The 13124-nt window shown below is 44.1% G+C and overlaps 1 protein-coding gene across 2 annotated transcripts in view; it reads right to left on the bottom strand.

Annotated features, from left to right (window-relative positions):
- The window catches only part of ASTN2 (astrotactin 2), a 661500-nt gene that overhangs the window by 310715 nt on the left and 337661 nt on the right, over positions 1 to 13124 (bottom strand). For both annotated transcript variants that reach the window (XM_083721626.1, XM_083721627.1), the window contains exon 7: positions 8684 to 8851. In XM_083721626.1, the coding sequence (XP_083577752.1) occupies positions 8684 to 8851 (168 nt within the window). The remainder of the gene's footprint in view (positions 1 to 8683; positions 8852 to 13124) is intronic.

The raw sequence follows: 13124 nt of genomic DNA, 5'->3' as shown, positions 1-13124 counted from the left end.
CTTTGACGTGCTTTTGAACTGCTAGGTTGGCAGGAGCAGGGACCGAGCAATGGGAGCTCACCCTGTCGCGGGGATTCAAACTGTCGACCTTCTGATCAGCAAGTCCTAGGCTCTGTGGTTTAACCCACAGCGTCACCCACGTCCAAGTGAGGAGGAGATAGCAACAAATTCTGTTTCTCTTTCTAGGAGAGCTTTGCCTCCAATATCCCTTTCCATATATATAGCTGCTAATGCCAGTTCATTCACACACATGTATGCATCATAATCAGAGAAGTCCATTCAATCACCAGGGTTACATCTTTTCTTGTCACCTATTTGAGGCATTTTAAAAAGAACTCATGGAACGCAGGTGGCGCTGTGGGTTAAACCACAGAGCCTAGGGCTTGCCGATCAGAAGGTCAGTGGTTCGAATCCCCACGACGGGGTGAGCTCCCGTTGCTCCATCCCAGCTCCTGCCAACCTAGCAGTTCAAAAGCACGTCAAAGTGCAAATAGATAAATAGGCACCACTCCAGCGGGAAGGTAAATGGCGTTTCCGTGCGCTGCTCTGGTTCGCCAGAGGCGGCTTAGTCATGCTGGCTACATGACCCGGAAGCTGTACTCCGGCTCCCTCAGCCAATAAAGCGAGATGAGCACCGCAACCCCAGAGTTGGTCACGACTGGACCTAATGGTCAGGGGCCCCTTTACTTTTTACTAAAAAGAACTCATCTGTTATCTATAGGCATTCATGGAATCATAGAACTGTACAGCTGGAAGGGACCCTGGGGGTCATCTAGTTCAACCTCTTGCAGTGCAGGAATCTTAACTAAAGCACCATTCAAAGCACTCTTATACCACTTTAACAGTCTTGGAGACCCCCTGTTCCTTTCCCAGAGATATAATTCCCAGAATCCTCTGGGAAGAAGGATTGCTACCCCACTGTTCTTTCTCAGGTAGCAAAATGTCTTGGGCCAACCTAGTCCTGCCTTTTTGAATATTTGTTTTAAAAACCCACAACCAAATCTAGCAATTCTAGGTGGCATGTGCCATCATAAGAGATGCATTTAGTTCTGTGTGTGAGAAGGGGAGGAAAGCATCTTTCGAAAACAATTAATTGGCAGGATTAATAAAGGACACCTGATCAGTGATCACTCGTATTCATATGCACCAGAGCTGCTGCTTCTGGGACACAATGCTTTAAACAAAAAGGTGGTGGATCAAAACAAAACAAGCCCCCATCCCCAAATGCTTGTTTACATGCTTCATCTTGCAAACAAAGCAAAACAAAATGACTCCTTACTCAAGCTGCTTCTGACGCCCACATTCTCCCCTTCGAAAAGGCTGCTGCTCCACTATTGGCTAGTCTTGAGCATCAATCAGTTGGCTTTGGAGGGAAGCACAGACCCAACTTCCTAAGCACTTAGCAACTTCTAGTTGCGTGAGACAAGCAAGTTAGGGTGAGAGCACAAATTTTATCTTTATAACTTCGAAAACAGGACAAATTGGAGGGCAAATGGGACAGGAGACTCTGTACCCCCAAAACGGGACAATCCCATTTTTTTAAGGTATGGGTGGCAACCCTAACTGCATGTGATGTGCTAGGTTTAGGCAGGGGACATAGGCTAGCTTGCTTGAAATCTGGCTGACCCCGACTGTACCATTCCACAGCATACAACCTCCAACACAGGTCACGGTTTCCAGTTCTCAATGAGAATTGTTGTTGTTGTTGTTAATTTGTACTTTGATTGATATGCCCTCCAGCTGCAGAGACTCTGAGACTTTTCAGTGTCTCTCCTCTGACTGTCTGGGTGTGGCCTTGAGCAGAGTCAGAGACCAGTCTTCCTTTCAGCTTTAGACCACACCTCTGGGGAAAGGGATCTCTCAGCTGAACTGCTAGTTTATGAGCCTTTTCCTCCCTGCAAAGATGACAATGTACTCAGTGGCATAGTGTGGGGGGCCATGGTCCGGGGCACAATTTTGAAGGAGTGCAACCAGGTGCCCCACCAGAGGCTCTGTCAGTGGAGGTTGGCTTGTGCCCAGCTGTGGCAGCTCCAGAGAGAGGCCGAGCAGCTCCACCCTTAGGACAAACCTGACCCAGGGAGAGAGGCTGCAGTGAGCTATGAAGCTGCCAAACTGCTCCCCTGTGCCTGGCCGTGGTAGGGCAATGTTGCCACCATTCTCTTGTGCTGTGGCGCACAAGGAAGCAGCACAGCTACCTCTAACGTAGCCACAGTTCTGCTTCCAGGTACGCCCTGGATGTAATTTGCAAGAGGAGTCGCAGCAGGTTCACTCCGTGCCCTGCCTCCCCCAAGGGAGCACCCTACACGCCCGCCCCAGACGGCATTTGCACACCCTCTGTCACTGAATGTACTCCCAAACATCTGTCTGAAATTGCCTTGCAAATCTAGGGCTGGGTAGGACTCAAATATGCAATTACGGTAATCAAAGATATGCACATTCCCTTAGTTAGCTTAATGCAGCCAAATAATAAAATGTTTGTTTTCTGATAACAAAAAGGTGGTACTTTTAATAGTTCAAAACTCACCTCCAATTATAAGCAGCCACAGTTTTCTATCTCCACAGACCTGTATAATGAGCCCGACAGCTGGTTACACTGAATATTTACTGCAAGCTAACACGTCTGCCCCTACTATGTCATCCCTCAAATGGTACTCAGAGATACACTCCCACTGAAGACTGAGGTTTACGGCAAGGTCTACTAATAGGCAGGCTACTGATAGGCACCAGTTAGTACAGTGCTTTGTCACTTGCACTACTTTCCACTCCAAGGCCAATCAAAGCGCTGGTTTTAACCTTAAAAATCATAAATTGTTGTGGACTAGATTAATTGAATGGAGACACGGGTGGTGCTGTGGTGTAAAGGTCAGTTCGAATCTGTTGCTCAGTCCCAGCTCCTGCCCACCTAGCAGTTCAAAAACACATCAAAGTGCAAGTAGATAAATAGGTACCACTCCGGTGGGAAGGTAAACAGAATTTCCATGCACTGGTTCACCAGAAGCGGCTTAGTCATGCTGGCCACATGACCCAGAAGCTGTCTGCGCACAAACACCAGCTACCTCGGCCTAAAGAGCGAGATGAGTGCTGCAACCCCAGAGTCATCCGTGACTAGACCCAACAGTCACGGGTACCTTTACCTTTACCTTTAGCTTAATTGAAAGAGCACCTGTGGTTATATATTCCCACCCAGGCCTTAAGATCTTCATTGAAGGACCTTCTCCAGATTTCTCTGCCAGAAAAGTGTTTTTTCCCAGTGGTGGTGCCCTGTATATGGAATGCCTTTCTGTGAGGGGTTGACTTGGGGCTCCCCTAGAGGACCTGCCTAGTGTAGCATTCATTCTGATTTACTTGCACAAAGCTTATTTATTGAGCAATTGCTCTGGTTTGATTGTGGGGAGGTTATGCAACAACAGGCATTCATACAAACTTGCTTGCAGGGAGTTTATATGCCTTCCTGTTAAGACATTGTTCATCCCACAGTTTTCTACGCATTTCCCTGTCACTTTCCTGAGCAAAGAAAATTTGTTTCTTCTTAAAAGTGGATTTGTTGCACTAACAACAACAACAACAGTGTGTGTATTATGGACACTGTGATAATGCAATATGTATCACTGTTTTGTACTGTCTGGATTTAACAACAGCAGGAGTTTGCTTGAGAAACTTTGCATGATGCTTTAGGGTTTAAATATTTTGGATAAACAGCAGGATAAAGGTAAAGGTAAAGGTACCCCTGCCCATACGGGCCAGTCTTGCCAGACTCTAGGGTTGTGTGCTCATCTCACTCTATAGGCTGGGAGCCAGTGCTGTCCGCAGACACTTCTGGGTCACGTGGCCAGCGTGACAAGCTGCATCTGGCGAGCCAGTGCAGCACACGGAACGCCGTTTACCTTCCCGCTGGTAAGCGGTACCTATTTATCTACTTGCACTTTGACGTGCTTTCGAACTGCTAGGTTGGCAGACGCTGGGACCGAACGACGGGAGCACACCCCGCCGTGCGGATTCGAACCGCCGACCATGCGATCGGCAAGTCCTAGGCGCTGAGGTTTTACCCACAGCGCCACCCGTGTCCCAAACAGCAGGATAGGTGGCAAGGAAATATAGCATAAGACTGTTAGACCAAAGATGCACCTCTGCTTCCTGCTATAGCCAAACAGATGCCTCAGGGAAGCTGGTACGCAGGGCACAAAAGCAGCAGTCAAACATTGTTATTTTACCCCCTGGCAACTGGTATTCAGAGATGGACTGCCTTGGACCATGAGCTACTCCACTGCGCCACAATGGCTGATGCCCGTTGATGAACCTCTTACCCCAATCCATAAATGTACTAAGCCCCCTTAGGGGGAAACCCTTTATGTCCACTTCATACCATATATAACTCTGTACTTTTCCATCATGCCCCACTCAATCATCTCTCCCCCTTCCCTAAACAGAGAAAAGAAAAAAAAGGCCCAAACACCTTTTATATTTCTTTATTCCATGACAGCTGAAGCTGAAGCTCTATAAACCTGAAAAAACAATAAAATTAGTGCTTCTAATACCCACAGCTAAAGCTTTTGCTCCAGGCTTCACTTTATGGGAAACTTCATTTCAGCAAACTAAAGATGGCAAGCTGTAACACAATTTCAACATTCTGCCTGGAGATTAATGGATCTCTGATGGCAGAATTTTCCTTCTTGCATTATACAAAATGCATTCCCATCAGATACACTGAAGGTCAGGGGTCTAAGCAGCATCTCTTAAAAACACACACACACACACACACACACACACACACACACACACACACACAATATGACAGGACTTAATTGTTTTGTTCAGATACCAGAAAGGCTCAGAAATAATCAACTTTGTAATCTCAAAACATATTTGTGCTTCTTTTGAAGGGGACATAAGCACCTTTAGACATGTCTAAAGGGCTATGAAAATGTTTGGCTTGGTCCACACTATAAACAGCTTGAATGTGGAACACATTAGGATTACATGCATAAGGTTCCATGTCCATCCTGACATGGAAAGTCGGAAGGATTAAATAGCACACGTGTTGGGAACCTTAGGCCCAGGGGCCAAATGTACCCTTCCAGGCCTCTCCTTCTCCACAGGCCACACAGCCCTCTTCCATGACCACACCACTCACTAGGTCTGCTTCACATGCTGATGGATTTTCCCTGGCTATAATGTATCCTTGAACTCCCAAGGGTGTGTCTTATTTGCCTTTCTGGAGGACAGGGATGTGTGTTTGTGTGTAGAAAATAGCCTACTCTGCGAAGGCATAATTTATATACACTGCCTCACACACTTTTGCCTCTGTGGCTGCCCACCCCTGGAGCATGGTCCTCAGAAGGTTGCTAGGAAGAAATGACAGACCTTAGACTTAAAGGTGTTACCCAACCCTGGGAGAGCCAGTGATGGTAAAGAGATTTGCCCTGGAAAGGCGTCGCCTCTCAGAAAGGGCAATTCTGGGCTAGACAGACCTGACTTAAGGCAGCTGCTTCTGTTTTCCTGCTCCCAAACTCTTATAGCAACTGGTGGCATTGCATAGGTGTAGCCAACTCTTCACAAGATGTGATTACCCTTACCTCTGATGAAAATGACATGGACACAACCCCCTGGACCTGCCAACTCCTCTGTGCTTTTTTGCTACTGTTTTGGTTGAGGACAAGCAACTCAAAAACAAACCCTCCAAATCCCAGCAGATACTGCTGTTTGGATGATGTCGCACACAATTTCCTGTGTCAGGGGCTTGGAAGAGGCTACATGCTGCAGATGTGTTTGAAAGGGACAAATTTGTGTCTGTAGCAAGGATATGCTCTATGAATTCAGCAAGGCCCGTTTAGATCATTCCCAAACCATCATGATGCAATGTTAATTTCCCCCAAGGAATCATGGCATGAGGCCAAAACTTGCTATTGGTCCTGAAATCCATCCCTCTGCATGCATCCTGACCTCTGTTCTTCATTGCCGTCCAAGATCTGCAAACCAAGCTGTGCTTCTGTGTTTCAATATGCAAGCCACCGCAGTCCATGAACCAGATTGCTGCCAGCAGCCCAGAGTGCCATTTGCACAGCCAGGAGCCCAAAGGAGCACCAGTAAAATGAACAAATGTGTTCCCTGTATCTGCACTATTGGTTGCCTAGAAGAATGAAGCCACAAAGGTCTCCAAGATCCATAAGCATGCAAAGAAAGCTGCAGATTGATTGATCCTCTCCCAAGAGCCTACAAACTATTAACTGAATGTCAGAGGAACAATTTCTTAGTCTGCTATCCAAAGGAAATCAGAAATTGTTAAGCCTGTGATAAGGCTGTTTGGTGCCTTCTGCCATTTACCCATGCCACAAGGGTGGTGAGACCTGAACCAGTCATCTTTGGATCTCTGTGTGGCTGTCCCATTTGATAACAGCACCCATTATAAACCATGAAAGACCATTGAGCAAAAGGATCCCCTTGTTCTCCTGGGCAGCACAAAGCTGTCTTTGGGGAACAGCCCTATTGGATAGTTGTATCAGCAGTAGAGGTTCAAGTTTAAAGTGGGTTGTTTTCCCATTTAGACTTCTTCCCAGATGCTCTTTGTAATTTTGTTTACATGCCAACACTATTTACATGCTTATTATTAGCAACACTAATGTATCCCACCCTTCTGGTGCGAATACACCACTCAGGACAGCACAGCTTACAACAGTAAACAAAATAAATACCACAATAAACAGGCATTAAGGAACGTGGCTGGCACTGTGGGTTAAACCAGAGCCTAGGACTTGCTGATCAGAAGGTTGGTGGTTCAAATCCCCACGATGGGGTGAGCTCCCGTTGCTCTGTCCCAGCTCCTGCCAACTTAGCAGTTTGAAAGCATGTCAAAGTGCAAGTAGATAAATAGGTACTGCTCCGGCGGGAAGGTAAACGGCTTTTCCATGTGCAGCTCTGGTTCGCCAGAAGCGGCTTAGTCATGCTGGCCACATGACCCCGGAAGCTGTACGCTGGCTCCCTCAGCCAGTAAAGCGAGATGAGCGCCGCAACCCAAGAGTCGGCCACAACTGGACCTAATGGTCAGGGGTCCCTTTACCTTTACCAAACAGGCATTACAGAAGTGAAACCATATTGGGAGGGGTGTGGCTGCACATGCCAGCCCTGCCTCCTCGGGCTCTGACCTTTCCGTATCTGGACGGGGTTTGTAAATCTGTCCACTTGAACCCTGCTTGATCGAGGTTTCCAGTTCACTTAAAAGTGTATTCACTTTTAATTGGTTAAAACCAAATTATTATCCCCCCCCCAAGGTTCAATTCAGCATTGAACAAGTGGTGTCCTGCAAAAAGAGCTCCCTTCCTCTCCACCCCCCACCTCCCCCAAAATCTTGCTCCAGAGGATCTCCTTGAGGGGCTAGGAGAGAAAGGGCAAGTTACACTATGGGGAGCAGGATAAGCCAAGTAAAATCTCCAGCTTTATCTATTTAGTTTTTAGCACTGTTTTTTAAGACACAAGAAGCTTTACCAGAACTAAGGCAGCTTGCCTTTCTACTCAAGTGTCCTTTGGACATTACAGCAATGGCACAGGAACTGTTTTATCATGGGTTCATCCCATGGTGTTCCTGAACAAGCCTTTGTACAATTTAAATTAAGTCTTTGTACAATTGTACAGGCCTCTACCATGAAGACACCATACACCCAGGACTGTAGAAAGACTGTCAAGTGATAAGGACCCATGTGTCTATTAAGCAGGTCTTTAAGCTAAAACTGTGTTGTGAGTTAGGGAAAGAAGTTTCCAATCTGCCAGTGCAACATCTAAACCAGCATCTTCATTAAGGAAGCATCCATGGCAGCTTTTTCAGAATTCATCGGGGGGGAACTGACAATTCAAACTCCTCTTTGCATGGGCTGTTCCCAACCTGTCTTCAAAGTGAATCTGTCCAGATTCCAACTAGGAAATTTAGAAGTCGCCCAAACTCCCCCCTCCACACACACACACCTTATTCACTGCTTGTAGGGGACTCCGTAGGTTTGCAAATATATCACTAAGTGAAGGACAAGGTGTCCACAACAGTGATTCATAGTACACACACAAACAAAACTCACTGCAATCAACTGAATGCAACCAACTATACCCTGGGCTCCCCAATCTCTTACATCAATGAAAACTAATAAATAAATGAATAGATGAAGAACATATCCATGTGATGCTGACACAACCCCCCCCACACACTATGCAAAAGAAGGGAAAGTGTTGCCTCCACTTCTGTCTCCCCTCTCTCTCCCCCTACATTTTTCTCTCCCTCACCCTCACAATGCCTATGACAGCAATGTATCACACCAAATGTAACTGACCTGTAGACAGAACTATGTGAACTGAAAACAGAGATGTTATGTGTTATGCATGAAAATCTTTCCATAAAAAACATATTTTACGTGATTCTTGGCACTTGTGAATAGAAGACAAAATGTCAGAAGCCTAGGAAGAGTTCCTTAGACCAGCCAGAAGAAAAGAGGGTTGCAGAAACCACACGCCCCTCTTATTGCAGTGGTTCTCAAAGTAATGTCTCTCTCATTTTTATACAGTCACTTGTGGCTCATACCATAGCTGTCAACTTTTCCCATTTCTTGCGAGGAATCCTATTCGGAATAAGGGAATTCCCCTTTAAAAAAAGGGGAAAGTTGACAGCTATGGTTCATACCATAACCCCAACCATGTTTCCACTTACCAGTCTCCTGATCACACAGCTGCTCGCATGCATCTGTAGTCCTCTGTCCACAGAGATCCCTCACCCAAGGTGAAGTGGCATTGATTTGATAATAAAGAGAGAGCTTTGCCGGGTTCAGCCAGTCAGAGATGTCCAAATAACTTCCTTCACTGACAACAAAACTGCTCCCTGCAAGTGCAAGCGGTAACCACAGAAAGCAGAGCAAATGTTAGTTTGATAATAAATCAGCAACCAGACTGTAGATCCCAAACAACATGATCCTAGGAAGATCAAATAAATAAATAATGAGCCTCTGAACATTCCTTGCGCATGGAGTGCTACTGCCACTGTAGATAATAGTGAGATGTTAGACCGGTTGTCTGAGTTGGTATGTGTTCTTCTCCCACAGACCATTCCCTGCTTTGCAGATAGAACAGGAACAAAAGAGTGACCACTGGTAGCTCCCAATTTAGTAGAAGCCAAAAAGGATTCCCCAGATGTGCAAAACTAGAAAGCTGCTTTCTAGCTGTTTTAAGGGGCTATCAAGTGGCAAAGGTATGTGTAGGTTGTAACTTCTACGCACGCTTTCTCAGAGATGCAGCAACCAGGCAGGGTGACAGGTCTTAGAAAGATCTTTAGTAATAACATTGGCCAGAAACTGGAACTTTTTCAAACCCTGAACTCCATACAGAGTGGGAAATTGTCTGTAGGTGGAAATTAATGAACAAAGAACATAAAAGAGTTCACAAATAATGGGAGTTGCTATTATATCTCATTATAGAACACTATTGCCTAGAACAGTGGTTCCCAATTAGCTAATTACTGAGGACCCCATATTTTTCAAAAGCTAAGCCATGGACCCCTTACTTTTGAAAATTTTGATAACTCTATGGTAGTTACCTGTGCAAAGCAATAAAATGTAGGGTAGGCCCTAATAAGCAAAGGATTTTAGAAATACTAAAAAATAGACCATAAAATTTGTGATATTAAAACACAAAAAAGATTTAGTGGGGGGATTTAATTCACTGTGCAATTAACAAGATAAGTGAGTTCCCTGGCAGGGGATGATGCCGTGGACCCCCTGAGTGTGTTCTGCAGACTCCCAGGGGTCCCCGGACCCCTAATTGGGAACCACTAGCCTAGAAAATGTCCATTTGTGGGCCAACAGGTTGTCTTACCTTAGTGGTGGGGGTTAAAGTGTCTTTCCCACATGGGCTGTTGGGAGTATGCATCTTCTAATTAGGCAAATCGATTTTCAGTTGAGCCCAATCATTTTCTTATCTAGCGTCTGAAGCCCAACATCACTTTGGGGATTTTGTGAATGCCAAGGTTCTCATTAACTCTGATTTCCAATTACATTGATTATAAGGCTGTTTTCACAATTTTGCTGCAGAGATCAGAGGTGACTGGGGCAAGGGAGAGATACTGCCATAATACCACATTTTGCAAAAAAATTACATCATGGAAACCACTAAAAACTGGGAAAGGATTTTTTGGAACAGCTTGAGAAGCCAGGAAAACTTTAAGAGACAAAAACAAAGGAACTAATTGAGATGGTTAACACGGGCCCAGACCTCCAATTACCTTGAAGTTTTATGGCAGAAACCTAGGACTTTAAAAAAATAATGGTTTTTATTTCATAAACTTTTCAGAAGCCAATCCCCACCCACCCCCACAAACTTCTGCTTTTGAATGACCAGGCTAGTTCCTGCAGATGGAATGGCCAGCTCAGATGCAGGTTAATTTGTTTTATTTAAAATATTTGACATCCCATGTCACTATCCAAGGGGCACAGCATCAACAGTACACCGGAGATGAAAAAGGGCAGAATGTAAGGAGTTGCCTATTATCCCAAACACTCTCTGAAATAATAGGGTCTTAATTGACTTTATTTTGTGCCTGCTTGCTCGCTTGCACTTATATCCTACATTGCCCGCAAGGAGCTCAATGACATACAAGGTCATCTCCATCCCACCCACCCCCATTTTATTCTCACAACAACACTGTGAGGTAGGTTATGCTGAAAATGTTGTGTGGCTGGCCTAAGGTCACCCAGTGAACTTCATGGCTGAGCACAGATTTGAAGCCCTGGCTTAGTCCAATATGCCCACAAAACAATGCTGGTGTTCACATATAATGCTAATACAAGGTGTGTGGTTTGTTTAAACCATAAAGTGTACAAGCATAAATCTGTTTTGTTCCTCTTCTTTTCTATTCAGGTGCAACAAACCATGTGAATTGGCATGACATCTGAGCTGGCATTCATGGTTTGTTTCTCTCACCACAAACCATGATGCATTTGTCCTTGGTTTCCCGTTTGGTTATAACTGAGGAGTGAAAGGGGAATGCTTGAGCAGAGTGCACCAGAATTTGCATATTATGATTTAAACAAATAACATATGTTGGTTTAGCATTATGTGCACATATGGTACGGAATAAGTTTCATTACCAAGATGCCATCACAGAAGAACCTGCCTTGTGCAGCCACTAGTCACAGCAACATGGCAAACAGGAGATTGTGCAAACCAGGACCTCTGAAGATTATCTAAATGAACTAGTAGGCTCAATTTTCTCCCACAATTCCCTTCTGTAGACTAGAAACATTTTATGCAATAAGACTGTCTACAAATCTTCAAACTTCATTGCAGATGTGACAGTCCCCCACTTACCTTCTTATATTTCAGTTTTTAGCCAATAAGAAAAGGAGCCCATGGATAAAATGTGTAGGGTATCCAATAATGTATCTTTCAAAACAATGAGTGTCATTCAGAAGTACAGACCTGATTATAATTGCTTTCAGTAGCAAAGTACCAGTGGCAGATTGTGCCTAAGCCACCAACAGACCAAGTGATGGCTAGCACAGGAAAAAAATATTTTGGGTGTGGTAGATAGCAAAAAGGCTTCTTCTTCAAAGAAATTGGGTGGCTGCACAGCCTCCAGCATAACTGATTCTTAGTTGTACAAGAGTTCACAGAGAGACATAGTCATTGTTTGTTTTGTTTTATTATTCCTTCCCCTCCCTCTCTCTAGTCCCACATTTATATCAAAGCATAGCTGGCTACAGCAGCTTCAGAAGTTCAAATGCCTCATTCAGAGGTCTTCATCAAAGTTCAGTGAGCCTGTTTAAAGCTTCTACAATAAAGGCTTAAATTTTGACTTTAAAAAATGTGTGTGGGGTCCCCCCCCGCTAAGTAAAATCGGATGAAACAGCCGCAGACTTTGTTCTTTTCTCTTGTTAAATATCTTTAGAGCCCAAAATACTTGGCAGCATTTCCTTTTCTTCTCCGCCCCATTCTTCTCCCCGCTCCTTTAATATCCTTCAATATATATGTAATTGCACTTCCAAAAGCAACTTAAATAAAATGTTGTTTTCTTTTGTTTCCTTTAGCTTATTTACTATGCAAAACTATTTTCTGATATTTTATTTTTTAAAAAAAAAACCAAAGATTTTTCTCACTTGAGGTTCTACAAGTCCACACACTAGGTGACATGTTCCTGCCATTCCAATTCAGTAGTGATTCCTGCAATTTAGTAGTGATTCCCACGTAATGAGATATATTACATCAAGTGTGGGACAGGTGAAGACATGGCTGCAAAGTAACAACCAGGAAACTTTAAAATGCACTGCTTGGCAAGTATGGCTTGCATTCAGTACCTTTTAAATTTGGTGCCAAATGCAAGCTCCATTGGTACTGGATCCATTCAGGATCTCCCAGTTGGAGATTTACAGGTCTCCCAATATTGGTGAGAGGTGATTCCCTACAGTAAATTATCCTTAACAACATTGCAACCACTGTATTTTTAGATAGACTTTAGGAATATTATTTTGTCTTTATAACCTTCCAGGATGTATTGGTGTTTTTAATGATGCTTTCATGGGTGCATTCACTCATATTATTATGGCTTTGCATGTTTTGTACTGCCTTGATATACTTCTATGATCGTGCTGATTACAAATACAATAATAAATATGTAAAGTGCAAAATTGAACCAGCTGAAGGTTCTGTATTCAAGAGCAGACCCACATTAAAGTTACTGCAATAATAACCTGAATGCTGTCCAAAGCATTAATGTGATCTAATTTGCTCTGTACTGTGGGATTAAGCTACAGTGTAAAGAAAGAAAAGGGGGAATTTTATAGCAGTAAACTTTTTTAATTCAAAGGATAAATACTTTTTTATTTCTTACATGCTAAATGGGATGACAAGCCAATAAACCAAGTCAACAAACAGGAAGCTAATCTTTTATACTGAGTGAATTACTGTGCAATTTGCAGTCTTCAGCACACAGTTGTAGCAATCATGTACTGGAGGTTGTTTAGTTCTGAGATGTAACAAGCAACTGTTTCAGAGGGATTGGTGGGGGAGGGGAGAACTTGACACTCACAGGTGTAAACACCTGAAAAAACAAACATAACACTGGGTCACCTCTAAAGGTGAAAGACAGAGAGATTGAGTTTGTC

Source organism: Podarcis gaigeae, assembly GCF_964106915.1.
Source record: "Podarcis gaigeae genome assembly, chromosome: Z".
NCBI classification, from domain to species: Eukaryota; Metazoa; Chordata; class Lepidosauria; order Squamata; family Lacertidae; genus Podarcis; species Podarcis gaigeae.
The sequence above is the reverse complement of the archived record's forward strand: the minus strand, read 5'-3'. Positions and strand labels throughout refer to the sequence as shown.